Genomic DNA, 27,648 nt, shown 5'->3' with positions numbered 1-27,648 from the left:
GGTCACCCGGCGGGCAGGGGGGCAGAACGGGGATTAGAACCCGGGTCACTCGACTCCCCGCCCCGAGCTCTTTCGGGCCCGCCTCAGGAGCTGTTCCAGAAAGGGAGCTCGGAAGGGCTGGGGCCGACCGCGAACCTCGACAGACCCCGGCTCAAAACCCACCTCTACCGCCAGCTTGCCGTGTGACCTCGGGAAAGTCACTTAACCTCTCTGAGCCCTGTCGGAAAGGTCAGGAAGAGACGTGGATGACGTCAGGAAGAAAAGCCCTAGATTCCACGGAATCATCTTTCAGCTCCCACCCCAGGGGTCGGTGTGCCTCCCACCCGAGGCCCAGAGTGAACCTGTGGGGCAAGGGGCCCGCTGCCCCAGAAGACGCTCTGCCGACCCGGCCCGGGAGGGTGACTCCGGGGCAGAGAGGCAGGTCGCCCACCCCGGGGGGGTGGCACCTTCCGTCCGGCCTTCGGGGGAGCGGAAAAGGGAGGGCTGGCTGAGACCCCCTGATGGGCTGGTCTTGGGGGTGTCCGAGGTCCCTTTCCTGCCAGCCCAGGTCGGGGATTGGGGGGCCGGGCTGAAGACGACGACTCAGTCAGTCAATTGCAATAACGATAATAATAATTATGGCCTTTGTTAAGCGCTCGCTATGTGCCCAGCACCGTTCCAAGCGCCGGGGCAGATACAAGGTAATCAGGTTGCCCCCCGTGGGGCTCACGGTCTTCATCCCCGCTTTCCAGATGAGGTAAGCGAAGCACAGAGAAGTGAAGTGGCTTCCCCAAGGTGTCACAGCAGACAAGCGGCGGAGCGGGGATTGGAACCCACGTCCTCTGACTCCCAAGCCCGGGCGCTTTCCTCTAAGTCCCGCTGCTTCTCTGCTTCGTACTGACTGAGCGCCCACTGTGCGCAGAGCACTGCAGTAAGCGCTCGGGAGAGGACGCCGTGAGAGGTAGATTCCCTGCCCACAACGAGCTTACAGTCGGGACGACTGAAGGGCCTTCTGGCCACTTGGTCCTCCGGGCAGGGAGACGGAGGGGGCGAGTGTGGCCGGCGGGGGGCCGACCCACAGCGGGAGAAGAGGACCAGGAGGAGGGTGGGGGGCGGACACGGGGACCCACTGACGGAACTGAGAATTGAGAGGCAGCGTGGCTCAGTGGAAAGAGCCCGGGCTTGGGAGTCGGAGGTCACGGGTTCGAATCCCGGCTCCGCCACTCGTCAGCCGGGTGACCGTGGGCAAGTCACTTCACTGGGCCTCGGTGACCTCATCTGTAAAATGGGGATGAAGACCGGGAGCCTCACGTGGGACAATCTGATGACCCTGTATCTACTCCGGCGCTTGGAACGGTGCTCGGCACATAGTAAGCGCTTAACAAATACCAATATTATCATTATTAATTGGGGGGGGGTGTCTGTGTGCGTGTGTCCCCGCCCCGCTGAGGCCCGGGCTCTCCCTCCAGATGGCCGAGCGGGGCCCGGGGTCCCGTGGGGGCGTCCGGCTCGCTCCCCCGGCCGGACCCAGGCCTCCTCGGCTCCCCGAGGGATGAAGGAGGAGGAGGAGGACGGGGGGAAGGGGAGCGACGGCAACAAAGGGAAAAGGGCCTCGCCTCCCCCCAACCCGAAAAGGCGGCGGCCGCGACCCATGGCCACGACGCGTCCCCCGCTCCCGTCCGCGCCCGGGCCGCCCCCCACGGGCCCCCACCCCCAGGACCCCACCTCCAAATCCTCCAAATCCACGACCACCACCCCCCCTCCGGGGGGGGGGGTCCCCCACTCCCCCGGGGCCTCCCCCCAAACGCCCTGCTCCCGTCCCCCGGCCCGGTCCCGGCCGGAGAGCCTCGGGCCTCCTCCGGGGAGGCGGCCGGACCCCTCCCGAGGGATCCCCGTCCCGAGGCGGGCTGGGGGGCTGGCAAGCACTCACGCCGGGCGGGGTGGAGCCCCCTCCCTGGCCGGGGGTCGGGGCGGCGGCCCCCCTGTCCGCTCTCCGCTTCCCGGGCTGGAGGCGGCCGGAGGGGCGCATACGTCTACAGGCTGATGCAAGATGCGGCCGCGACCGACGGAGCATTCTCAGGATGCCTGGGTCCCCTCCCTCCCTCCCTCCCTCCTCCGGCCGGTCCTCCCACCCTCCCTCCCTCCCTCCCTTCGCACATTTGCTTTCGATTAAAGAGGGGGGAGGGCGGCGAGGCTTCAATCGGGGCGGGCTCCGGGCCGGAGGCGGGCCCACCCGGCCCTGGGGACGCCGACCCCCGCTTTACAGCTGGAGGGAGGAGAGAAAAAGGGAGAAAAAAACCCGTGGAAAAGCAGGCTTCGGCCTTAGAGGCGCCCCCGGCCCGGGCCTGCTCTCCCACGCCCCGGCCCGGGCCGGAGTTTTGGGGGAGCAGGGGGAGGTGGAGGGCCTCCCGGAGGCGGGGGGCGGGAGCCTTGGCCGGGAGGCGTCTCCCCCAGGGCCGAGGGCCAGAGATCACGCGGGGAAAGGGTGTGGGCTCCGGGAGGCCCGTAGACTCGTCTCCGAGCCTCAGTGACCTCGTCTGTAAACCGGGGATGAAGACCGTGAGCCCCACGTGGGACAACCTAAGCACCTCGTACCCCCCCAGCCCTTAGAACAGTGCTTGGCACGCAGTAAGCGCTTAGCAAATGCCATCGTTATCGTCCGGGGCCACCTAGGACCGGCCGGACGTAAGGAGGAGGCTCCGGGGCCTTCCGAACCAGGCCCGCCGGGAGGCCCGAGGCCTCCAACTGCCTCCCCGCGATGCCGGGCCCCGGGGCCCGGCCTGCGGTGGCCCGTCCGGCAGGGACGGTTGCCTCCGGACGCAACTCGCCCCACTTACCCCCCCGGCCCTTTTGAGAAGCAGCGTGGCTTCGGGGAAAGAGCGTGATTCTAATTCCAGCTCCGCCACTTGTCTGCTTTGTGACCTTGGGTGAGCCACTTCCCTTCTCTGGGCCTCAGTTCCCTCATCTGTAAAAGGGGAATAAAACTGTGAGCCCCACGTGGGACAAGCTAATTATCCTACCCGGCCCCCAGACCGCGAGCCCACTGTGGGCAGGGATTGTCTCTCTCTTTTGCTGTATGCTCCACTTTCCACCGCTTTGTACAGTGCTCTGCACACAGTAAACGCTCAATAAATGCGATTGAATGAATGAATACCCCAGCGCTTAGAACAGTACTTGGCACACCGTAAGTGCTTCGCAGATACCGTCATTATATATTATTATTATCGCGGAGGGAGGCCAATTACCCCTTGGGTTCCTCCCGAGCCATCGCTGGGTTGGCTCCCGGCCCCAGGGGTCACGACCCCGACCGAACAGCACCCCTCCCCTCTCCCGGTAGACTCCCGCCGGGACCCCAGCATCTCCCGGGCTCCGAGACCCCGCAGGCCGACCCTCTCCGAGGCCCCCGCTAGCGGATGCCCCTCCGTACCGTGGCTCGTATTCCGTCCGCCGGGAGGACGCCGTTAGCCCAGCCCTCCCACCCGGACGTGCTGCCTCCCAGGGTGGGGGAGAAGGGGCGGGGGTCCGCGCCGGGCAGGCTCTTCGGCTAGGGCCACACCAGTCCCCAGCCAGGAGGGCGTGAGACCGCTCCCTGGGCATCGTCCGCAGCGATGCCGGGGGGTGGCGTCCTGCTCCCGGGGGGCCGGGCATCCCCGAGCGGCTCCGGGATGCCATCGAGGCTTCCGACCTCCCCCAGAATTTGCGTCCCGGCGTGCGGCCAACACCCCACCCCGCTCCTTTGAGCTGCTCCCCCAACACCCCCTCCGGCCCCCAGAGGACGAGGTCCGGAGGCTTTGGTGAACAGCGGAGACTGGAGAAACACGGAAAAGACGCGGTGAAGCAAAAACCTCGGGCGGAGGGGGAGAGGTGTGCGGGGCCCGTCCCCAGGCGAGGGGGCGGGGGAGAGCGGGACCTCAAGAGGGATAAATGAAAAAGGAGGGGGGACACTGTGGCCACCACATGGAACAAGGGTGCGGCGGGGGGCATCGGGCACACCAGCGTCCACAAGGATGGCCTGGCTGCCATCTCCACCCCCACAGCCTGCACGCACGTGACCTCGTTCACCCGTAGCTCCACATCCACGTGCTCGCGTGGACGCAAAGATGCTGAAACTCGACCAGTTCCGAGGCCCAGCCCCACCGTGAACCACCCCTGCGGCCCTTAGCCAACGGCGCCGGCCCGTCCGGTGGACAGTGAGAAGCAGCGTGACCCGGTGGCTGGAGCACGGACCTGGGGGTCGGCGGGACCTGGGTTCTAGTCCCCGTTCCACCACTTATCTGCTATGGACCTTGGGTGAGTCACTTCATTTCTCTGGGCCTCGGTTACCTCATCTGGAAAACGGAGATTAAGACTGTGAGCCCTTTGTGGGACAGGGTCTGGGTCAACCTGATGAGAGTGGATCTAGTCCAGCACTTAGCACATAGTAAGCACTTAATACCGTAAAAAAACCAAAACTCTTTCCAGGGTCTGCTGCCAGGAGGCGTAGCGGACGGTGACTTTGCCTCGCTGCCATGTCCCACGCAGGGGATGTTTGTCACGGGGGCGGGGGAACAGATTTGCCCTCGCCCAGGGCACACGGCTAGGTTTCCCGCGGCCCCCCGCGGGTTTGACTCGAGCCCCCATTGCCCTGAGCCTGGTGCCAGCGTTCCTTTCATCCCACCAGCTCCCTCTTCGCCTGTGGGGAAGGCGGCAGGACGAGGTGGGGTAGGAGAGACAGGGCTAATACTCCTGGGAAGGAATGGCCGGGGCTTCCTCTGGGTCAGTGGGGAGAAAGGAAGGAGGAAGAGCCAGAAGGGAGAGGGAAAGGGAGGAGAGAATATTCCTGCCTGAAATCAATCAATCGTATTTACCGAGCGCTTACTGGGTGCGGAACACCGTACTGAGCGCTTGAAATGAGCCCGATGGCCATCTGTGCCCCGGAGCTGGCTCGAAAGGCCAGGAACGGGAAAAAGACCCCGACGGAAGGTCCGGGACCAGAAAGCACGAAGACAAGCCCACCCCGAAGCGGGCAAGCCCTGCAGGCCCTGCCTCATTTGCTCACTGGGCCCGGACCCCACCCCAAGCCTGCCTGGCTGAGTAATCCTGCAAGGCAATAATACGAAGAATAGTGGCATTTGTTAAACGCGTGCTATGACCCGAGCGCTGGGACAGACACAACCATAATCAGGTCCCACCTGGGGCACACACTCTAAATGGGAGGGAGACAAATGATGCCCCAAGAATTTACCTCACTGTCCAATTAAACTAGGAAACGGTGTGCGTTCGTGCATGCGTATCCAAGGAAAGAAAGCACCAGACGCTTGGTACCATAAAAGCCCCGAAGCATCCATTATTTATTACTATTTACAACTGCAAAAATAAATTTCCCCAGCTCAAGGGCACGGTGAGGCCCCTTCACCGCACCTGAGCCGGAGGAGCGTCCGGGGCCGCGGCTGACTTGGGCCGGGGAGAACCGTCCACTGGTGAGCCCCCGAGGGCCGGATCCTCCGGGACCCCGGAACGCCGTGGAGCCGGGGCCAGCTATGACGCGGGTAACAAATACCACGCTATCTGTTAAGCAGCCGCCGCCCCGGACCCGTCGTCCCCGCGGCCGGACACTCGCTCCGCGCTCAGACGCCGTTCTCCACCAGCTCGCGGACCCCGCTCTCGTCGATGATCAGGGGGGCCCGGAATTCCTTGCCCGCCACGTAGGGTTCCAGGCCCTGGCGGGAGAGGGGAAAGAGGCAACGGCCGTTAGGAAGGCAGCGGGGCCTAGTGGGAAGGGCAGGAGCCTGGGAGTCAGAAGACCCAGGTTCTAATCCTGACTCCGTCCTCCTCTCTTTCTCTGCCGCGGCCCACCAGGTAGGGCGAGAAGAGCACAGCGCAGGCTGCAAGACTCTCCTTCCTTTAATTGCCTCGGTGCCACCGGGCCCGCTCAGCTTCCTCTCCGGGGAACCAATTGATGATGGCTTCTGTTAAGCGTTTACCAAGCGCTGTTCTAAGCGACGGGGGCAGATACAGGGTAATGAGTTTGGACACGGTCCCTGTCCCACATGGGCTCACAGTCTTCCTCCCCATTTTACAGAGGAGGGAACGGAAGCAGAGAGAAGTTCAGTGACCTGTCCGAGGTCACACAGCCAACAAGCGGCAGGGCCAGGATTAAAACCGAGGCAGGGGATCCACGCCCGTGCCCGAATGGAAGCTTCCCTTCTGGGGGTCTGGCCCCCTCACGGACCCTCCATGAGGCAGAGATGGGAGGGGACCCCCATGCCACCCAGTTCTGAAAAAAGGATCAAGCAATCAACAGCATTACCTGAGCACTTGTTACGCGCAGAGCGCTGGACTAAACACTGGGGAGAGTACTATAGAGTTAGTAGGCAAAGCCCCTGCCCTCGAGTGAAGTAGGGGTGATGGGCCGTAAAACCATTTACAGACGGAAAGGACGAAAAGGGAATGGTGACACGAGCCGGTGCTTAAAGAGATACGGCGGGTGACGCCGATAAAGAAATGCTACGCAACGGGGCGACGGGACTAGTGGAAAGAGCCCAGGCCTGGGAGTCAGGGGACCTGGGTTCTAATCTCTGCTCTGCCATTTGCCTGCTGCGTGAGCTGGGGTAAGTCACGTAACCTCTCTTTGCCTCAGTTTCCTCACCTGTGAGATGGGGACGAGTGCGGCACGGGAGGGGTATCGCCTCACAGTCCCCTCCCGTGCCTCACTTGAATGTTGTATCTACCCCAGAGCTTAGTACGGTGCTTGGCACCAAGTCAGTGCCGAAACGAATGCCACGATGATGGTCGAATACCGTAAGGGCGCCGGGAGTCAGGTGGCATGGAAATCTAGAGGGTCGCTGGGGGGTGAGATGGGGAGAGGAGGTGGAGGTGAACGAACTGACGGCTCCACCGAGCACACGCGTGCGTCCGTGTGAGGGTGCGTGGGTGTGAATAAGCTGCCGCTCGGTCTGCCCGCCCTCAGACAGGGTAGCTCCTTGGCACCCTGGACTCTCCCGTGGCTTGCCCGAGGGTGGAGGTGGTGGGATAAGAGGAGGGGGCTTCTGAGGGCAGCAGAGCAGGGTCCGGGTGCCGTGCCCAGGACGTGGCGGCCGCAGGACTCCCAGACATCCGGGCCGCGAGCGGACGGCGGTTTCCTCCCTGAACACCACCAACAGGGCGCCGGGATGCCAGCCGGGCCATCGCCCCTGCTAGGGCGGAAGCTCTTTGCGGGCAGGGATCGGGACTGTTTGCGCTGCATCTCCCGAGGGCCCAGCCCAGGGCGCCGCCCCCCGGCCCCCCTCACCGCTACCTCGGCCTGGAAGACTTACTTCTCCGGCGTACGAGATGAGCGGGGAGATTTCACACTGGATTGGCAGGTCATTGGCGTCCTTCAAGCTGAGAGGAAGGATGGGGCGGGGAAGGAGAGAGAAAGGAAGACCGGGTGAAGAGGCCATCCATCCCCTTGTCCGGTCAACTCGGGGGGTCCGTCTCAGGCACCCCACGGCCACAAGCAGTGAAAAAGGGGAGGGTGTGAGCCGGCCCGGGTGGCAGAGGACGCCGGGGACCCCGATTCCGCCATTCAAACGTGCTCCGTGTGCGTGACCCCGCAACCGCAGGCGCCGCGAGCCGCGAGCCGGTCCGAGCGGGCCGGGGAAGGAGCCACCGGGCCCCCTCGGTCCGGTTCTGAGTGTCCCGGCCGTGCCGGGCCCGCCGTTCGTATTGATCGTCCACTGGCCGGGCTGAGGCAGGATAGGCTAGGAAGCAGGGGAGCCCCACCCCAACATTTGGGGGGGTGACCCTTCACCGCGGGGTCAGCGGACCCCAGCGAGCCGTCCCCACGCTCTCGGGGGGCCCGGCCTTCCCGGGGCCGCAGAATCTCTCCAAGCGATAGCCGCCCCTCCACCGACCGCGGAAGACCCGCGAGCGGCCTGCCCCGGCCTGGGGCCCGTCCGGCCTCGCAAGAGGCTGGGAGGGAACCGGGTCTGGGCAAGGGAGACCCAGCCTGGGGCAGGCCGCTGGCTGCCACGGGTCCAACGGCAAGGATGTCAGCGGGCAGGGTCTCGTCCAGACTCCCGCTCTCCCGGTGTGGGGCTGGGGAGGGCGGCCGGCCTGGCAGGGGAGGCAAGACCGGGCCCCGCGTGCCAGACCCCGCGCGGACCCCCGCCCCGGCTAGCCGGCCGCGGGCCGGGCCCCGGGCCGAAGCATGCTCCCCGGGCCGGCATGCACCCGTCGTGTGTTAGTCCCGGTCCACCGGCGCCTGACACCAGGAAGCAGCGCACTCCACCACCGCGGCCCCACGGACCACCGCGGCACCCCCGGAGGGGCCGGGCGGGCCGCCGCTCGCCCGCGGCGCGTGTTAGTGCCTGGGAAGCGGAGCCCCGTCACCATGCACGGCGGCCGCCGGGGATATTTACTTGTGATTGACATCGGCTGAGATGACCTCTGACCTTCCGCGGGTAGCACTGCTGAGTGGGAACGAAGAAGGGTTAACGGGGGCGAGGCCGGGCCAACTGGAATCCGGACCCAGGTGGCTACCAACTCCGTTGTACTCTACTTGCCCCAGAGAAGCAGTGCGGTTTAATGGAGGGAGCGCGGGCCTGGGAATCGGAAGGATCTGGTTTCTAATCCCGGCCCTACCACGTGCCTGTGTGACCTAGGGCAAGTCACTTCACTTCTGTGTGCCTCAGTTCCCTCATCTGTAAAATGGGGATTACGAGTGAGAGCCTCTTGTGGGACAGGGTCTGTGTGCGACCTGATTAACCCGTATCTACCCCAGTGCTTAGAACAGTGGCTGCACGCAGCAAGCGCTTAAACAAGTCCCAGAATTATGGGCTCAGTGCTGTGTTCTGCATACAGTAAGCACTCTATAAATACCATTGATTGACGCTGATTGATGCCGGAGTTTTAAGAGTATACAGGGCGGGGAGCGGAGGGGAGTCCATCCCAACGGTAACCAGGAGGCGTGCGAGAACCACCAGAACCGGGGGGAGCCGGGCACTCAGCCAGCAATCGCTCAGAAGGCCCCCCGGGACCACCCGAGACCCTGTGCCCCAGCACCACCTCCTGCCTGGGATGCTCTGATGGGGATGGGGCCGACTTGGCCGCGAGGGATTGGGGCATGATCTGGCCGTGATGACGAGAGAGCCCCAGCTCGAGGGGAACCGCTGGGGTTTGGGGAGGTGACCGTGTTCCCGGAGAAGATCGCCAAGGTGGGTCTGGGCCAACGGGCCACGCCGCGCACGCCCGGGCCCAGCACGCCGCTAGCGCGGGCTTCCCCACGTGGCCTCCCTCGGCTTCAGGCGGGGTCTCGGCCCGTTCCCCGGGGCGTCGGCCGGACGGCCCTCGCGTGGCCGGAGGCCCGGAGGAGGGGGCGAGGGACAGCGGTCGCCCCCGGCTCCGGGCCGGCAGGGCCGGGGGACGGAACGGGCTCTGACCAGGAGACAGCGAAAGGAATCCGACGAGGTGCGAACCAGCCAATGAGAGTGTGGTGAGGCCCTCAGTGGGAACAGAAGAAGCAGTAAGGCCTAGTGGATAGAGCCCGGGCCCGAGACTCAAAAGGACCTACACCCTAATCCCGGCTCCCCGACCTGACTGCTGTGTGACTTGGGCCAAAGTCGCTTCACTGGGCCTCAGTCACCTCATCTGTAAAATGAGGATTGAGAGCTCGAGCCCCACGAGGGACAGGGACTGTGTCCAACCTGACGGGTGTGTTTCCAGCCCAGCGCTTAGTACGATGCCTGGCACAGAGTAAGCGCTTAACAAATACCATTTTTAAAAAAAAAGGGCCAATTTTCCCTGAAGCCAATGAGAGAAAATGGGTTGTTTGTTTGCTGTTGTCTCTGTGACGGTGGGCTTGCCCCGGTAGGTCCCAGGGGAGAATCACCCTCTCAGGGTCGGGTGCCGCCTACCCGGCCACCTTCACCTTTAGTCTCGCAGAGATATCAGAGACCAACCCGGGAGAGGCTACAGGGTAGGGGGGGAGAACGGCACTCACCTGAGGGAAGTGGGTGGGTGGGGAGGAGGGGGAGGGAGAGGGGAGTGGGAGAGGGGTGGCACTCACCGGGGGATGGCGGGCAGGCGGGAGCCGTTCTCATCGACAAAGTGTCCCCCGGCGTTGAGGACCCAGCAGTGGTGCAGGGACATGAGGGCGTGCCGGGCCGTCGTGGGGTTGTCCTTGCCGTTCTGGCTTTCGGCGTTCTTCAGCGGGGAGAACTCGTCCTCCCGCAGCACCTCGAACACCACGAACGTCCTGGAGTTGGGGGGGCACCAAGCACGATGCTGCAGCTGCTCGTTCCCACCCCCGCCTTCCCCACCCCCCGAGCCCCTCCAAGGACCCTCCAGAGCCGGCGGTGGGCGCTTCCCGAGTGGGTAGAACAAACGTGGCATTTAACAGATGCTTCTTGGGTGCCGAGCCCTTGGGGTTGATCCACACCGTCAGATCAGGCCTGGACCCTACCCCACGCAGGGACTTAATCTAACCTAAGGCAGGGCTGAGGAGGGGAAGAGAACGGAGATCTCACGGTACAGAGGAGGAAAACCAGGCCCAGGGTGGTTTCGTGACTTGCCCAAGGTCACGCAGTGGGCCGAGACTAGAATCCGGGTCTCTCGGCTCCAGGGAACGCTAGCCACTACTCCGAACATTCTCCCTCAGATCGGCAGGGGACTGTGGCTTCGAAACTCGCCCGGCGGATGGGCCGCCTGCCTTTGCTTTTCCCATGGACTTCGGATTTCTAGGGTTAGGGCCCCCGTTTATGCCATCTGCCCCATTTTGGGGAGGGGCTGAGGGGCAGAGGGCGTAGGGGGCAGCAGGGGAATGTTGTAGACCGTAAGGTCACTCTGGGCAGGGAACGTGACTACCGACTCTGTTCTACTGTACTCTCCCAAGGGCTCAGTACAGCGCTCTGCACACAGTAAGCGATCAGTTAATCCCCTTCACTGATCGAGGGAGAGGCCGGACACCTGACCAGTCCATCTCGCTGCCATGGCCTTGACAGAGCCCGGGCCCGGGCGAAGCACCTACTTGGCGAACTGAAAGATATCGAAGACGAATTTCTCCATCTTTATCCCATTCGGTTTGTCGGGCTTCACGGGCTGCCCCCGCGGGTCCACGCAAGGAATCTTCTTCTGGGCCACGTGGTGCTGCAGCTGGGGCTCGTGGATCCTGCAGGAGGAGGAGGACGACGACAGAGGGAGGTCGGAGGGAGGGGAGAGGAAAGAATGCAGGGGGAGGAGGAGGCGCACAGATCCATCAGGCAGAGGCTCCGGAGTCATCGGAACGACGGCTACCGGGGCGGAGAGTTTGAGAGCCGCCGACCCTTAGTACCAGGCCACTGCTCCGCCCCATTTAGGGGAACCGGGCTGGTCCCTACCCCGACCCCTTCCACCAGTCAGTGACTCCAGCTCTCCCTGCCCAAAGAGCCTGAGGGAACCCGGCAGCCCTTCCACCCGACAGCCAGGTTTCCCCGGGCGGACTCTTCCCTGCCAGTTGGGGCAATTGGGTCAAATCTCCACTCAAGGCAGTCTCTGCCCCAGAGCCGTGATCGCCCCCACACCCACCTCTCCCGTCCTCACCACGCTCTGGGAAGGAGCAGTGGGGCCTGGTGGCTAGAGCCCAGGCCTGGGAGTTAAAAGGACCTGGGTTCTAATCCCAGCCCTGCCACTTGTCTGCTGTGCGACCCTGGGGAAGTCACTTCGCTTCTCCGGGCCTCGGTTCTCTCATCCGTCAAATGGGGATTAAAGACTTTGAGTCCCACGTGGACCGGGGACTATGTCCGACCCACTTTGCTTATATCTCTCTAGAGCTTGGGACGGTGCCTGGCACATAGTAAGCGCTTAACAAATACCGGCTCGGTGTCTTTCCAACCCCAGGGGCGGCCTGGAGAGCGGCGGAATAGACCCGACGCCGGGCTGGCTCGGGGAAGGGGGTCCCCGGCATCTCTCCGCCAGGCGGCTGGGTGGGAGATGGGGCGGAGGGGGCCGGCGACCGTACCTGACCACGTCTCGGAGGAAGGGCACGGTGAAGTAGTGATTGGCGATGTTCCCCGAGTTGAAAAGCAACCGGCCATCCGCGCCGCGCCTCTGGGCCGTCCCCAGCGCGATCTCGCTGTACTCCACCACCTGGTAGACGCCGTCCACTCTGCACACCACCCCGACCGGCTCCGTAGGGTTCGTCTTCTCCACCACCTGACCGGCAGGAGCCGGGGGGAGGAGGAGTGAGGGGCGACGGGCCCGGCCTGGATCGGAGCCCGGCCCCAAGCCGCCAGGTGGTCCCTTCACCTCCCCGGCCGGGGTCTGGCCCCTCATCCCAAACCAGTCCCAAGTGGCTGCTCCACCCTGAGGCATCCAGTGGGTTGCCCCCACCGCCCCAACCCCAGCGTTATCCGTGTACGGACCAATGCCCGACGAACGGTCCAGATGGTGAAAGGGGCTGCGTCCTCACCACCCCAACCCCGGTGCAGGAAGAAATTCATCACCCACGCGGAGATGCCTCAGTCTCCCGTCCTCGCCTCCCTCACCCACTGAGCCCCTCACCCCAGCCCCTCCTCGCAGCTGTGCTGCAGGACTCCAGGCTCGCCCGGTCGGGAAGAAGAGGGAGGGCGAGAGGGGCGGGGGTGGCGCCAACGCTATTTCCTGAGCACCCACTGGGTCCAGTTCACCGAACTGGGCCCTCGGTGTCCCGTGAGGGGCAGGGAGAGGTCTCCCACAGAGCAGGGAGAGAACGGAACACCTGGCAGCGGGGCAGGGACAGAATGTAAAACTTGGCAGTGGCTGGGAACAGGGTGGGAAGATTAGGGAAAGAAGGAAAAGAGGAGGAGAGGGACAGGCCGGGGAGACCTGAAAATACGAGAATCCCACACGTGTGGAACGTGCCTCGGCCCAAAGGATGGACCTCGGGTCCGGCACCCGGAGATGGCATGATAGAACGGGTGACAGATGGCTGGAGATGGCACGCTGCACACTCCCGAAGCCGGGCGGGCGTTTTGGGGCTCTCCCTAGCCGTCCCTTTCCTCCTTTCGCTTTTCCTAACTCGGCCCGACGGCAACCTTTCACTGCCGTGGGCCCGGAGAGGCTGAGCGGTCTCTACTCCTTCCGAGGCCCGTGGGTCTGGGAGGCGGGGGACTGCTCCGGATGGCCTCTGCGGTCCCGCCCCTGAGCACTGGGATTTCTGTGAGCCTCACGTGGGACAACATGATTACCCTGTATCTACCCCAGTGCTTAGAACAGTGCTCTGCACATAGTAAGCGCTTAACAAATGCCAACATCGTTATTATTATTATTTCGGCCCTAGCGCAGAGGAGAGGGGGAGCGGACCCCCAGGCCGTTACCTTGGCGCCACAGTCCGCTCCTTTCTGAACGCAGAAGCCGATGAACCGGGGGTCGGCTACTTTGACCAAGATATTGTCCACACAGTAGACATGGACGCTCCAGATGCCCCTCCGCTCCATGTCCTCCACGATGTTCTGGGCGGCCAGGGCCCGGTACAGGCCGCCATTCCCGTCTGCGGGGCGGACACATGCCAGATGGTGAGCGCTCAGTATATTCCCATCCGTCTCCCCGTCTGGACTGTCAGTCCGTCGCGGGCAGGGAACGGGTTTATGGACTCTGTCGTTCTGCCCTCTCCCAAGCGCTCAGTAGAGTGCTCTGCACACAGTAGGCGCTCAGTAAAGATGACCGATACCATCGGCTGATGGATCGAATGACCGGGGGGGGGGGGGGGGGGGGGGGGGGGGGGTTGGTCTGGACAGCCACCGGCTAAGGGCCCAGCCTGTCCGCGTGGAGAGTCGGGGGAGAGGGGTGCCGGAGGCCGGAGGGAAGGAGTCAGGGCCGAGGACACGGAGAAGAGACCCCGGGGGTTAAGGTCGGGGGGAAGAATCCCATCCCGCCTCCCGTCGCCCCTGGGGGCCACGCTCAGCGGCCCGCCGAGGTCCGGGGGTCTCCCCCAGCTGACCCCAGACCAGGCTCCCGCACAAACCTGGGGCCATGGATACTTTGCTCTTCTCCTCCAGGATGATTTTCCCGTCGAAGCCCACGGCAGGCAGCATTCCCTGCTGGAAGAAGATCACGTTTTCCTTTTTCAGGCCAAAGTGTCTGTGCTTAGAGAAGAACTCCCGGGTGGATTCCATCGTCCGGCCACTGGTCATGATGTACCTGCCAGGACACAGGGAGCTCAAGGGCTGGAACCAGTCGGTCAATTAACGGCGACTATCGGGTCCCTACTCTGCGAAGGGCGGGGAACGAAGCGCTCGGGAGAATACGACGCAACAGAGCTGGTAGATGTGATCCCCGCCCATAGGAAATCACAGTCGAGAGCGGGAGAGAGAGACGGTCAAATCCATTACAGATGGGGGCAGTGGCGGAGAATAAGGACCTAAACGAAAACGTTGCGGCGCTGGGGATGGGGTGAACGTCAAGGGTGTAGGTGACACAGAGGGGAGGGTGGGGAGGGGGAATGAGGGCTTTCTCAGGGAAGGCTGCTTGTTGGAGGAGATGGGATCTTAGGAGGACGCGGAAGGTGACGATCTGTCAGATAGGAGGGGGAGGGGGTTCCCGTCCAGAGGGAGGAGGCCGGTGAGGGTGTCGGCGGCGGGCTAGATGAGATGGAGGTACACCTCGACCCGTGACCCCGCCGCCCCCAGCCACGGCCCCCATCCTCACCAAGGGATGGCGCACTGGCGGCCGAGCCGCTCCTCCGCCAGGCGCTGCAGCTTCAGGATGCGCTCCGCCTGGATCTGGAAGAGGGTCTTGTGCGAAGGCAGCCCCACGTCGTACATCCCCTTGGGGTAGGCCACCCCGAGCCTCGTCCCCTGGCCCCCGGCGAGGAGGAGAACGGCGACTCTACTCTGGGCAATCTGCAACAGGCCTGGGGGAGAAGGGTCGACGCTGAGGCCCGGGGAACGCCGATCCCGCCCCGGAGGAGCCTCATTTCTTCCCGGATGGATCCCGGTCGCTGAAACGCGGGGGCTCACGGGGCGCGTGGCCGAGCCAGAGGAGAGGAGGGCCAGCGGGCACCGGAGACGGGTGCCCAGCTGAAGCCCAAACCGCCACCGGATTGGGCGTTGCTCCTCGAGCTCTCCCTGCTCCTCCTTCCTCTCCCAGCTACTGGGGGGAGAGTGGAGCCCCCCCAGATAGGCCTCGCAAAGCCTGGCCAGCGAGACCGGGGCAGGGCCGCTCCTCCGCTGGAGACTACCGCCGGCTGGCCCCGCAGCAGAGGGACTCCCGCGATCGTGCGGGAGATGGCACGGGGCACGGAGACGCGCCGACTGGGGTGACAAGTCCCGGCAGCCACGGGGAACTCCCCACCTTCAACGGGCAGCCTGACCCTCACCTGGGAGGGAGGCAGGGCCCAGCAGAGGGTCTGCACCGAGTCCCGGTCTGCCCTCCCCCAACCACGCCGGGCCCCGCGTCCCAGCCGGGGCAGGACCGGCCCCGCCCTCAGCCCCGAACCCAGGAAGAATCCCGGCCCCCGGCTCTGGACCCACAGAACCGGTCCCCCGGGCGGCGGAGTCCTCGGTCCCCTGCGGACTCGCCTCGACCGCGGCAAAAATTCGGCCGTCCTCCCTGCGGACACCCACGGGCCGCAGAGAGACGGAGCGGCTGTACAACGGGCCTGGTGAGCTCAAACGCTTCCTGGATGACTTCCTGCTTGGCCCGCTGCCCCAGGCGCAACCGTCCCAGGAGCTAAGGCCCCCTCCCCAGGCCCGGAGCAGCGAGGCCATCTCCTCGTCAGCACAAAGCAGGGGGGGGACTCACTGTAAAAGGGAGACGGAGGGCGGGACTCCACCTGGTTTGAAGGAGGAGGCGCAGGAAGAAGAGGTGGAGGATCCCTGGCTTTCTACCTACACACTGTGTGTTTCGCTGCATATCTGCCATTCTTCCCTGACGGTGACCGATTCCCGCTACTCAGAGGAGCTCCCCAGATCCAGCTCTTTCCCCCGAGCCAGACGCCAACCTCAGCGATCCTCACCTATCCTGGGGACTACCTTCCGAGCTGGCCAGCCGGCCCACCCGCCACTAGCCCTCCTGCCCGCCGGCTTAGAGACCGGGTTCCCTCGGGTGGCCCCACTGCATTCGTCCAAGCGCGGCCCCCATCTGGAGACCCGGGCATAGGAAGTGACGGGCGCGCGCCGTGGACCGCTCCAGGGGCCGGGACTCCCCTCGGCCCAACCCGCAGGCCCACGGGCCCCCTTCACCCGGCCCCCGGCCGCCACCTCGCCTCCGGGCCACCGTACCTTCCCTCTCCCAAGCGTCCAGCTCCTCCCGATCCCGGCTGGTGCTGCCTAGCACGTCCCGGGGCACCGCTTCCATGCGGGCGTCGTCCACCTTCCCCTGGCCCGCGGCCTGACCGGAACCGTCCACGGCTCTTCGGAAGAAGCCGTTGAGCTCCTCGAAGTCCATGGCCTCCAGCTCCCGGAACAGCTCCCGTCGCTGGGGCTCGGTCAGCTCCTCCCAGAATTGCAGCAGGTGATCCTGGCCGGCCCGGGCCAGCCGGTCCCGGAGTGGCCCCGTGTCCATGGCCCCGAGGCACGGCCCGCGGCTGGAAGGCGGACGGACAGAGATGGGTCAGCGGCCTGAGCCCCGCGGTCGCTCCCCTTTTCCCGGACCCCAGAAACTGTGCCCGGGCACTGGGGACGGCGCTTTGCCCACGACAAACGGTCAGTAAAATCCTACTGAAAGATTCTCACTGAACTATACACCCAAGCGCTCGGTACAGTGTCCTGCACGCGGTAGATACTCAGGAAATTCCCTTGATGATAATTCTCTTTACTCACTCTGCCCCACGAGGAGACAAAAAATTTTCTATTTTTAATTCTACCTTCAAAGGTCATCAGCATGTCATTTCTAGCCAAGATGGACAGGAGGGGGGAAAAAATCACAACTTCACAGAGTGTCGTCATTAAGACATTTCCGTTTCTCGTTTGACCGGTGAGCTGGCACTTGGATCGGCCGTTCCACAGCGCGAGCCTTCGAACGTGGATGGCCCCGAAGTTAGCTCTGGTTTCCACGGGAACTAGCGCTGGTCCACGAGCCACCTGCCCCGACCGGTAGCTCTGCGGCCCACATTCATTCAATCGTATTTATTGAGCGCTTACTGTGGGCGGAGCACTGTACTAAACGCTTAGAAAGTACAATCCGACAACAGATAGAGACAATCCCTACCCAACGACGGGCCCATCCCTGCCCCACGCCTCTCCCCGGGAAGGCCATGGCTCATTTCAAGCTTCCGGGAGGGTGTAGTAATCGCAGCAATTAATCACATTTATTGAGTGCTTAATAATAATAATTACTATTATTATTGTTATAGTATTATGGCAGTTGTTAAGCACCGGCTCTCTGCCAGGCACTCTACTAAGCACCGGGGTAGATAGAAGATAATCGGGGCGGACGCAGTCCCCGTCCCACACGGGGTTCACAGTCTTAATTCCCTTTTTTTACAGATGAGAAAGGAGAGGCCCAGAGAGGTGAAGTAACTTGCCCAAGGTCACACAGCAGACAAACGGCCCGTGCTAAGCGCTTGGGAGAACACAACATAACCAAGTTGGTAGGTACGTTCCCTGCCCGGAAGGAGCTGACGGGCTAGACGGGGCGGTAAACGTTAACAGAAATAAATACGTTACCGATATATACGTTAAAAAAAATGCCATACATAAGAGCTGTGAGGCTGAGGGCGGGGTGAATAAAAGGGTACAAAGGTTAGCAGTGGTGGTATTTACTGAGCACCCCACGGGAATACTGCACTAAGAAGCCGCCTGAACTAGTGGGAGTCAGAGGACCTAGGTTCGAATCCTGGTTCCAACATGCCTCTGCCGTGTGACCTCGGCCAAGTCGCTTCCCTTCCCGGTGGCTCGGTTTCCTCAGACTTCTCCCCGTCCTCCAGTCCCAACTGCGTCCCACCCGGTTCGCTTGCGTTTATGCCGGTGCTTGGCACAGACAAGCCCTTAACAAACACCTCAGTGATTACGTTCGCAGTGGACTACGCACTTGGGAAATACGAAACCAAGAAGGGTCACGATCCCAGTGCCGATCAAGCTTCCCCAGATGGCAACCGAAGGAAAAAAGATTGACAAATCCTTGATTGTGTAACTGACTAAACAGACATCCAAAAAGCGCAGAGGTGGGGACGTGGGGGAGAAACCAGTTGCCGGAGATGGTTGGTGGGTTGATCCAACTTGGGGTGCTGGGGGCTAATCAGGGAAGGCTTGTCGTGTCTATACCTGTAGTTCTATTTATCAATTCTATAATATCCATTATAGATAATAGGTAGATATCTATGATATCTGTAATTCTATTGATCTACTTCGACGCTACCGATGCCTGTCTACTTGTTTTGTCGTCTGCCTCCCTGTTCTAGACCGTGAGCCCGCTGTTGGGTAGGGGTGGTCTCTCTCTGTGGCCAAACTGTACTTTCCGAGCCCTTAGTCCAGTGCTCTGCACACAGTAAGCGCTCAGTAAATACGACCGAATGAATGAGGTGGAGGGCTTTAAACGTGGGAGGACCGTGGTCTGTCGGGTTGCGGGAGGAGGGCGTCGAGTGAGGGGTCGGGAACGCAGTGCGGCAAGAAGGTGAAGGGAGCGGGTGAAGAAAGCAGAGGGTGGGGAGAGTTGGAGAAACTTGAAGCCGAGGGGGAGGAGTTTGGGCTCGACGCCGAGGAGGCGGCCAGTCGATCTCATTTATCGAGGGCGGCTCGTACAGAGCGCCGTCCCGGGGCTTGGCGTGCCAGAACTCCGGGCCCCCGAGGAGGGGAGGTTCCGCACCAGGAGTCGAGCGGGTCCCGGAGGCCTCCGGCCCGTTAGCGTCCGCAAGGCGATCCCGTCACGCCGATCCGGCGCTTGCCAGATCGCCATAGGAATCCCGGCGGGCTTCGATAAGCGTCAATACCGATTCGATTGTGAAAACGTTAAACGCTGCCTCCGGACACGAGGTCGGAAACGGCCTAAGCGGCACGAACGTGGGTGGCTAACTCCTAACGGCACCTTGTAGAGACGGTTAACGGGGCTCCGCGGCCCGTCCCTCCGGCAGATGAGCGAAAACTACGCCGTCCGGGCCCCGGCCCCTTCCCCGCCTCCTGCCCCGGTGCTCTGGACCCCCGACGGGACCCTCGTCCCCGGAGCCACCGTGACGGGAGTCGCGACGGAGGCGGGGACGGTTCGGGCCCGCGTGCCTCCTGGCTGCTAACGCGCGTGGGTCCGCGACAAAAGCAAGTGACCCCTTCCCTGTCCCCCGGACGCTTCCACTCTAACGGGGTGAGCGCGGAGATGCCAGAGAGGGGACAGACACAAGCGCTTAGTACGGCGCTCTGCCCGCCGTAAGCGCCGAAAGACGATTGAATAGGAGCATCTGGGGGCCAGGGACCGAATCCGAGGCCAAGGAAGGGCGCGGAGAGAGGCGGAGGGAGGGAGGATGTTGGCACGGCGGCGGACAGAGTGGAATTACCCGCCGCTCCGCTCCTTAAACCGCTCCCTCCCTGGCTCCCGTCCGCCCCGGACAGACCGGCTCCGAGGCCGACGACGGACCGGCCGGGGGGGGGGTGGTGAACGGCGGGTGGGGGTTGGAGGGCAAACCTGGGGCGAGAGCAAGCGTCCCGCTGCCCTGCCGGAGGAGGTCCGGGGGGACTGGACTGGTTACTGCGGAAAGAGCCCGGGCTTGGGAGTCAGAGGTCATGGGTTCGACTCCCGGCTCTGCCGCTTGGTATTTGTTAAGCGCTTACTACGTGCAGAGCACTGTTCTAAGCCCTGGGGTAGAGACAGGGGAATGAGGTTGTCCCACGTGAGGCTCACAGTCTTCAGCTCCATTTTACAGATGAGGGAACTGAGGCCCAGAGAAGCGAAGTGACTCGCCCACAGTCACCCGGCTGACAAGTGGCAGAGTCGGGATTCGAACCCATGACCTCTGACTCCCAAGCCCAGGCTCTTTCCACTGAGCCGCGCTGCTTCTCGTCAGCTGGGCGACTGTGGGCAAGTCACTTCGCTTCTCTGGGCCTCAGTGACCTCTTCTGTAAAATGGGGATTAACTGGGAGCCTCACGTGGGACAACCTGATCACCCTGTATCTTCCCCAGCGCTTAGAACAGTGCTCTGCACATAGTAAGCGCTTAACAAATACCAATATTATTAGTGGGCCAACGCCGCCACGACCCCGTTTATCATCCTGACACCTCGGGGACGGTTTGGCCTCAAAGGTCCCGCTCTGTTGGGGCGGGTTGGGTGCCGGAGGAAAGTGCCGGGGGAGGAGAGCTCGTCGTGGGCAGGGAATGTGTAGAGCCCGGGCTTGGGAGTCGGAGGTCAGGGGTTCTAATCCCGGCTCCACTACTTCTAATAATAATGCTGGTATTTGTTAAGCGCTTACTACGTGCCCAGCACTGTTCTAAGCGCTGGGGGAGATACAGGGTCATCGGGTTGTCCCCCCCCCCCCCCGTGGGGCTCCCGGTCTTCATCCCCATTTTCCGGATGAGGTCACCGTGGCACCGAGAAGCGAAGTGACCTGCCCACCGCCGCACGCTGACGAGTGGCGGAGCTGGGATTCGAACCCATGACCTCTGACTCCCCAGCCCGGGCTCTTTCCACTGAGCCGCTTTGGGCGAGTCACTTCGCTTCTCCGGGCCTCGGTTCCCTCATCTGGAAAATGGGGACGAGGACTCCGAGCCCCACGTGGGATGACCTGACCCCCCTTGTATTCCTCCCCCAGCGCTTAGAACTGGGCTTGGCACATAGTAAGCGCTTAACAAATACCATCGTTATTATGATGATGATTTATTGTTGCGCTGGACACAGTGCTCTGCACACAGTAAGCGCTCAGTAAATACAACTGAATGAAGCGACCGCCCTTCTCCGGACCGCCCCCCTTCCCTTCCCCGCCAACTCCCGCTTCTCACCCGGGCCCCTCCCAAGCCCCCCGCCCCGGTCCTGCCCCTCAGACGGGCAGGAGCAACAGCATGGCACAGTGCCTGAGGGTCAGAGGGTTATGGGTTCGAATTCCATTCCGCCACATCTGCTGTGTGACCTCGGGCAAGTCACTAAACTTCTCTGGGCCTCGATACCCTCCTCTGTCAAATGGGGGTTGACAGGGTGAGCACCATGTGGGACAGGCACTCTGTCCAACCCTATTTGCTTGTATCTACCTCAGCGCTTAGTACAGCGCCCGGCACGTGGTAAGCGCTTCACACCACCCCAATGGGCTTGCATCTACCCCAACCCTTAGCACAGCGTCCAGCACATAGTAAGCGCTTCACACCACCCCAAGGGGCTTGCATCTGCCCCAACCCTTAGCACAGCGTCCGGCACATAGTAAGCGCTTCACACCACCCCAAGGGGCTTGCATCTACCCCAACCCTTAGCGCAGCGTCCGGCACATAGTAAGCGCTTCACACCACCCCAAGGGGCTTGCATCAGCCCAGCCCTGAGCGCAGCGTCCGGCACATAGTAAGCGCTTCACACCACCCCAAGGGGCTTGCATCAGCCCAGCCCTGAGCGCAGCGTCCGGCACATAGTAAGCGCTTCACACCACCCCAAGGGGCTTGCATCAGCCCAGCCCTGAGCGCAGCGTCCGGCACATAGTAAGCTCTTCACACCACCCCAATGGGCTTGCATCTGCCCCAGCCCTTAGCACAGCGTCCGGCACATGGTAAGCGCTTACCACCCACCCAAGGGGCCTGCATCTGCCCCAGCGCTTAGCGCAGCGTCGGGCACCTCGTTTAGGCGCTTAACGCATACCGTAATTATTATTAGACGCCCCTGTCCATCCCTCCCGGGCGGGATGGGAACCGGTCCGGGCTCCCGCTTCCGTCTCTCACCTGCCGGTGGCGGCGGCTCCGTGGGTCTCGCCTATATATTGGACGCCGGGAGCGCAGCGCTCAGCGCAGGACCGGCCGGCGCGGGTTCCTCCGAGGGGGGGGGGGGAGGGAGGAGGAGGGGGCGGGGCCTCCTCCAGGCCCCGCCCCCTCGGACACGTCAGCGCTCGAGCTTTCGGTCCGGCCGGGGGAGGGGGGCGCTGACGTCATCCCCCTGCCCACCAATGGAGACGGGCGCCTCGGCGCGAGACGCCCCCGCCACTGCTGCGGCGCGCCCTGATTGGAGGAGGGGGGGGCGGGTGACGTCAGCGCCCCACAGTCACGTTGACCGCTCCGCCGGTTGGGAGGGGGGGAGGGGGAGTCACGTGGCTTTTTCCTTCAGGCCTGAGGGAGGGGGCGCGCATGCGCGACCCGGCGATGAAGCTGCCGCTCCTACTAATAATAAAATAATAATGAATAAATGATGACTGCGGCAGCAGCTAAGCGCCCACTCTGTGCCCCGCACTCTGCTAAACGCTGCCCCTTGTCAGCTGTGTGACTGTGGGCAAGTCACTTCACTTCTCTGGGCCTCAGGGACCTCATCTGTAAAATGGGGATGAAGACTGGGAGCCCCACGGGGCATCAGCCCCTGTGTCTTCCCCCGCGCTTAGAAGAGTGCTCTGCACATAGCAAGCGCTTAACAAATACCAACATTATTAAGTCACTTCACTTCTCTGGGCCTCAGTTCCCTCATCTGTAAAATGGGGATGAAGACTGGGAGCCCCACGGGGGCAACCTGATGACCCCGTCTCTCCCCCGGCGCTTAGAACAGGGCTGGGCACATAGTAAGCGCTTAACAAACACCAACATTGTTATTGCTGGACACAAGCAAACGGGGCCCCCCGTCTCAGCGTGGCTCAGGGGCAAGAGCCCGGGCTTGGGAGTCAGAGGCCGTGGGTTCGAATCCCGCCTCTGCCCCTTGTCAGCTGGGGGACCGGGGGCAAGTCACTTCACTGCTCTGGGCCTCAGTGACCTCATCTGGAAAATGGGGATGAAGCCTGGGAGCCTCAGGTGGGACCACCTGATGACCCTGTCTCTCCCCCAGCGCTTAGAACGGCGCTCGGCACCTAGTAAGCGCTTAACAAATACCAACGTTATTATTATTATTACCTGGGATCTCCCCCAGAGCTTAGAAACAGCGCTCGGCCCCTAGTAAGCGCTTAACAAATACCACCATCATTATTATGTGGAAGAGGTGATAATGTTGGTATTTGTTAAGCGCTTACTAGGGGCCGAGCACCGTTCTAAGCGCTGGGGGAGATACGAGGCGATCAGGTTGTCCCACATAGGGCTCACAGACTTCATCCCCATTTGACAGATGAGGGAACTGAGGCCCAGAGAAGTGAAGTGACTTGCCCAAGGTCACACACCTGACAAGCGGCGGAGCCGGGATTAGAACCCGTGACCTCTGACTCCCAAGCCCGGGCTCTTTCCACTGAGCCGCGCTGCTTCTCTACTGTGCCGTGCCTACGGTGCTGTGTCCGACTCAGTTGTCTTGTATTTACCCAGCGCTTAGTAGAGGGCCTGGCACACAGTAAGAGAAGCAGCGTGGCTCAGTGGAAAGAGCCCGGGCTTGGGAGTCAGAGGTCATGAGTTCGAATCCCTGCTCTGCCACTCGTCAGCTGTGCGACTGTGGGCGAGCCACTTCACTTCTCTGGGCCTCAGTTCCCTCATCTGTCAAATGGGGATTAACCGTGAGCCTCACGTGGGACGACCCGATGACCCTGCTCGGCACATAGTAAGCGCTTAACAAATACCAACATTATTATTATTATTATTATTATTATTATTATTAAGCCCTCAAATACCATTAGATTACAGTCTAATCCCCCGATTAGACCGTGCGCCCGTCAAACGGCAGGGACCGTCTCTATCTGTGGCCGACTTGTTCATTCCAAGCGCTCAGTACAGTGCTCTGCACATAGTAAGCGCTCAATAAATACTATCGAATGAATACCATTAAAATGATTATTATTACGTGCTGTGGGGCTGGGGTGAGGGCTAAGGGGACCGAAACCAAGTGCCTAGTCCCCGGCGAGGGGAGGAATAACGTTGGTATTTGTTAAGCGCTTACTACGTGCGGAGCACTGTTCTAAGCGCTGGGGTAGACACGAGGGAATCAGGTCGTCCCACGTGGGGCTCACAGTCCTAATCCCCATTTTACAGATGAGGGAACCGAGGCTCAGAGAAGCGAAGTGACTCGCCCAAAGTCACACAGCTGACAGGCGGCAGAGCCGGGATTCAAACCCGTGACCTCTGACTCCAGAGCCCGTGCTCTTTCCCCTGAGCCACGCTGCTTCTCCGGGAGGGGACGGGAGGTAAGAGGAAGAGCGGCCACCTACTTCCCCACCCGCAAGAGGGCCGTGCCCCCTGCCCCGGGCTTAGCCCAGCAGGCCGTGAGATAAAGTCCGGCCCAACGGAGAACCAAATTTATAGCCCAGGGACATACGGCTGCCGAGAAAACGGGGAGGAGGCCGCGTCACCTATTTGCGAGCGCAGCCGCCCGGAGGAGCTCGGGACGGTGTCAGATCGTCCCCCGGCACTGCCACGTCGGGGCCGCCACGTCGCCCCAGGTGTCGGGTTCCCGTTCTTCCGCCCCGGGCCCGTGGGCGAGGCTTAAGGCCGAGGCACCTCAATCATTCCAACGGTTGGTCACTAGTAGCGACCGAGCCCCTACTGCGGGCAGAGCACCGTACTGAGCGCTTGGAAGAGTCTCACGGAGTTATAATAATAATAATGATGACCACGGCGTTGGTTCAGCGCTTACTATGTGCCAAGCACTGTTCTGAGCGCTGGGGGGGGGATACGAGGTCATCAGGTTGTCCCACGGGGGGGGGGGGGGCTCACGTCTTCAGTCCCTGGGGGCAAAGATGAGTCCCCGCACAGCCACTCGTACACACCACTCACGCAGACACGCCTAATAATGATAATCGTGGTATTTAAGCGCTTATTGTAATAATAATAATAATAACGTTGGTAGTTGTTAAGCGCTACGTGCCGAGCACTGTTCTGGGGTAGACACAGGGGAATCAGGTTGTCCCACGTGGGGCTCACCGTCTTCATCCCCATTTTACAGATGAGGTCACCGAGGCCCAGAGAAGTGAAGTGACTCGCCCACAGTCACACAGCTGACGGGTGGCAGAGCCGGGAGTCGAACCCGTGACCTCCGACTCCAAAGCCCGTGCTCTTTTCACGGAGCCACGCCGCTTCTCTAAAATGTCGGTATTTATTAAGCGCTTTACTATGTGCAGAGCACTGTTCTGAGCGCTGGGGTAGATACGGGGTGATCGGGTCGTCCCACGCGAGGCTCACAGTTAATCCCCATTTTACAGATGAGGGAACTGAGGCACAGAGAAGTGACTCGCCCACAGTCACACAGCTGACGAGTGGCAGAGCCGGGAGTCGAACCCATGACCTCTGACTCCCAAGCCCGGGCTCTTTCCATTGAGCCACGCTGCCAAGCCCTGTACTAGACAAGATAATCAGGTCCCACACGGGGCTCACGGTTTAAGTAGGCGGGAGATATTAAATCCCCATTTCACAGTTGAGGAAAATGAGGTACAGGGATCCGGGGGGGAGGGGTCTCCCAAGTTTTTCACCCCTGACCCCTTTCGCCCTCCCCCGGGCCCGGAAGACGCCACGGGGACCCTAACCCGACGGACGCGAGACGCAGCGCGGCTTGGTGGAGAGAGCACGGGACCGGGAGTCGGGAGGACTCGGATTCTAATCCCAGCTCCGCCACGCGGAGGACGTGGGCAGGTCGCTTCGCTTCGCCGTGCCCAGTTACCTCACCGTGAACTGGGGATTAAGAGCGTGGGCCCCGTGAGGGCCAGGGATCGGGTCCGACCTGATCGGCTCGTAACTACCCCGGCTCTTAGAACGGTCCTCGGCACATAATGAGCGATTAATAAGTACCATAACTATGACTATTAGCGTTCTGGCCGTCCTCACTCTCGCCCCACCCTTTAGCCCAGTTTGTGCCCTCCTCCCTCGAAACCCGCCAGAACCCAGGCCTTCCCGGCTTTTCGGGCCCCTCGGGGAGCCCCCCCCCTCCTCAATCTTCTCCCCCCGGGCCACCTCGGCACCCGGACCCATCGAGGCCGGGGGGGGCCCGCGGCCAACCACGGGTGAGGATCGTTCCTAAACCCCTTCCTTCCCGCTGGCCAAGGTGAACGCGGCCGGCCGGACCGCCTCGGTGGCCTCCGCGCTCTGCTCCCGTCCACCTGGCCCAGGTATTCCCGGATTCCCGCCGAACCCGTCGCCCTCCCGAGAGGCCCCGAGGGGGAAGCGACCAGAGGCAGGAGAGAGCCGCCGGGGACGGGGACGGTCCAGCAGGGTCAAAGTCTCCCCGGGGCCAGAGCTTCTAATCGGGAAAACTCACCGCTATTACAGTCGCTTCCTCCGCGGGGGTTCCTCCGGGATCTGTCCGGGGCCGGATCTCTACGGGGACGGCGCGCGTGAAGGTCCGAGGCTTCCGTTTCGCCGGTGAGAGTCACCCGATTCCCGTTTTCTCTTGCGTCCTGTCGTTCGAGGACCACGGGACACGAGGCTAGGAAAGGAGGTTTGCACAACCACGCCCGACGGTGCCCTTTTGGTGACACCTTCTTGCACCCTCCCTCTCTCCCCCGGCGGCAATTTGGAAATCGGTCACTCAGTTGTATTTACTGAGGCCCTACTGTGTGCGGAGCACTGTACTAAGCGCTCGGGAGAAGACAACAGAGCAACAGGACAGATATTCCCCGCCCACGACAAACTTACAGTCCAGAAGATGAGGTTACCTGGTTCGAGGCTGCTTATCGACTCCAAGCGTTTAGTACGGCGCCCCGCCCACGATACGGGCTAAGTACCATCGATCGATTGGTGCTCGGCCCCGCCGAGGATCGTGGAAAAAAGCAGTTGAAGCACAGGGCTAAGGTTGGGTTTTTGGATTACGGGGGGCCCTCGGCTCCGCGCATCCTCCCGCTCACGTCGGCCGGCGGAGATCTGGCCGCGCCGCCAGCTCTCTGAGGGGGTGGTCTGTGGCTAGGTGGAAGCCTTAATAGCAATCGATCCGTCAATCGATCGATCTGAGCGCCGTACTAAGTGCTTGGGAGGGGATCGTATAACCGAGTTCGTTCATTCAATCGTATTTATTGAGCGCTTACTCTGGGCAGGGCACTGCGCTCAGCGCCTGGGAAGCACAACCGGGCAACAAAGAGAGGCGATCCCTACGGTAGACACGTTCCCCGCCCGAAACGAGCGGGGGATGCCACGTGAGGTCTTGGGTACTGGGGAGGCGAGGGGCGGGGAGCGAGACGACAGCCCCAACTTCGGCATTAGCACGTAAGTGATGGGCTCGGTCGGGCGAGAACCACCGATCTAGGAAAATCATGTAGTGACGTGATTTACTGAGCACTGGTAAGGTGGCCGACGCCCTGTACTCCGCGCTCGGGAGGCGGCAACTGAATTCCCTCCAAGTAGGGATGAGCGAGGTCCCTTCGTGGCCCTGAAGAGCCAAACTCCCTTTCCCCTAGCTGACCCCCGGCACATTTGAAGCCCCAGTCTGTCTAACTTGGTGCTGCAAGAAGCCGCGGGAGCGGGGAGCCGGCAGAAGGCTTCGGGGAAGGAAGTAGGCCCGGGGAATCCACACGCAACGCCGTCCGTCCGGGACCGGCCCGAAACGTGGGCTCGGAGGCCGCGGCTCCTCGCCCTCCACCCTCCGCTCCCGGGCCTCTCGACGGCTACGACCCTGCCCCGCTCCCACCCGATTACCGCACGCTGAAAGTACGGTCGAGGACGGGGCCGCCGAGGCCTCCGGGGGGAAAGAGCGGTGCGGGGGCCCGGGACCCTCCCCTTCCCGGCAGGGGCCGGAGTTTTCTCATTACCCCCCCGGAGAGCGG

At 62.4% G+C, this 27,648-nt stretch overlaps 2 protein-coding genes across 7 annotated transcripts in view; both read right to left on the bottom strand.

Annotated features, from left to right (window-relative positions):
• DDR2 (discoidin domain receptor tyrosine kinase 2) overlaps positions 1 to 2,050 on the bottom strand; it is a 42,584-nt gene extending 40,534 nt beyond the window's left edge. Inside the window, exon 1 of one of the 2 annotated variants that reach the window (XM_029081063.2) lies at positions 1,910 to 2,050. The gene's annotated coding sequence lies outside the window, so the exon portion shown is untranslated. The remainder of the gene's footprint in view (positions 1 to 1,909) is intronic. The other variant, XM_029081062.2, reaches the window with a different exon arrangement.
• A 3,230-nt stretch (positions 2,051 to 5,280) lies between these two features.
• On the bottom strand, positions 5,281 to 27,427 carry UAP1 (UDP-N-acetylglucosamine pyrophosphorylase 1). Of its 5 annotated transcripts, none has more exons than XM_029081206.2 (11): positions 26,151 to 27,427; positions 16,176 to 16,480; positions 14,602 to 14,806; positions 13,919 to 14,094; positions 13,272 to 13,444; positions 11,936 to 12,129; positions 10,967 to 11,107; positions 10,007 to 10,195; positions 8,361 to 8,411; positions 7,275 to 7,341; positions 5,281 to 5,678 (listed from the first exon to the last, which is right to left on the bottom strand). In XM_029081206.2, exons 2-11 carry the CDS (start codon positions 16,456 to 16,458, stop codon positions 5,586 to 5,588), a joined length of 1,572 nt encoding a protein of 523 aa, XP_028937039.1. In that variant the 5' UTR covers positions 16,459 to 16,480; positions 26,151 to 27,427; the 3' UTR covers positions 5,281 to 5,585. The 5 variants fall into 5 exon arrangements, with proteins under 5 accessions (XP_028937039.1, XP_028937042.1, XP_028937040.1 ...); XM_029081209.2 differs by having other exon boundaries at positions 8,361 to 8,408; positions 26,151 to 27,426; XM_029081207.2 differs by lacking the exon at positions 26,151 to 27,427 and adding an exon at positions 21,734 to 21,825.
• Positions 27,428 to 27,648: the final 221 nt, after the last annotated feature.

Source organism: Ornithorhynchus anatinus, chromosome 16, assembly GCF_004115215.2.
Source record: "Ornithorhynchus anatinus isolate Pmale09 chromosome 16, mOrnAna1.pri.v4, whole genome shotgun sequence".
Taxonomy (NCBI): Eukaryota; Metazoa; Chordata; class Mammalia; order Monotremata; family Ornithorhynchidae; genus Ornithorhynchus; species Ornithorhynchus anatinus.
The sequence above is the reverse complement of the archived record's forward strand: the minus strand, read 5'-3'. Positions and strand labels throughout refer to the sequence as shown.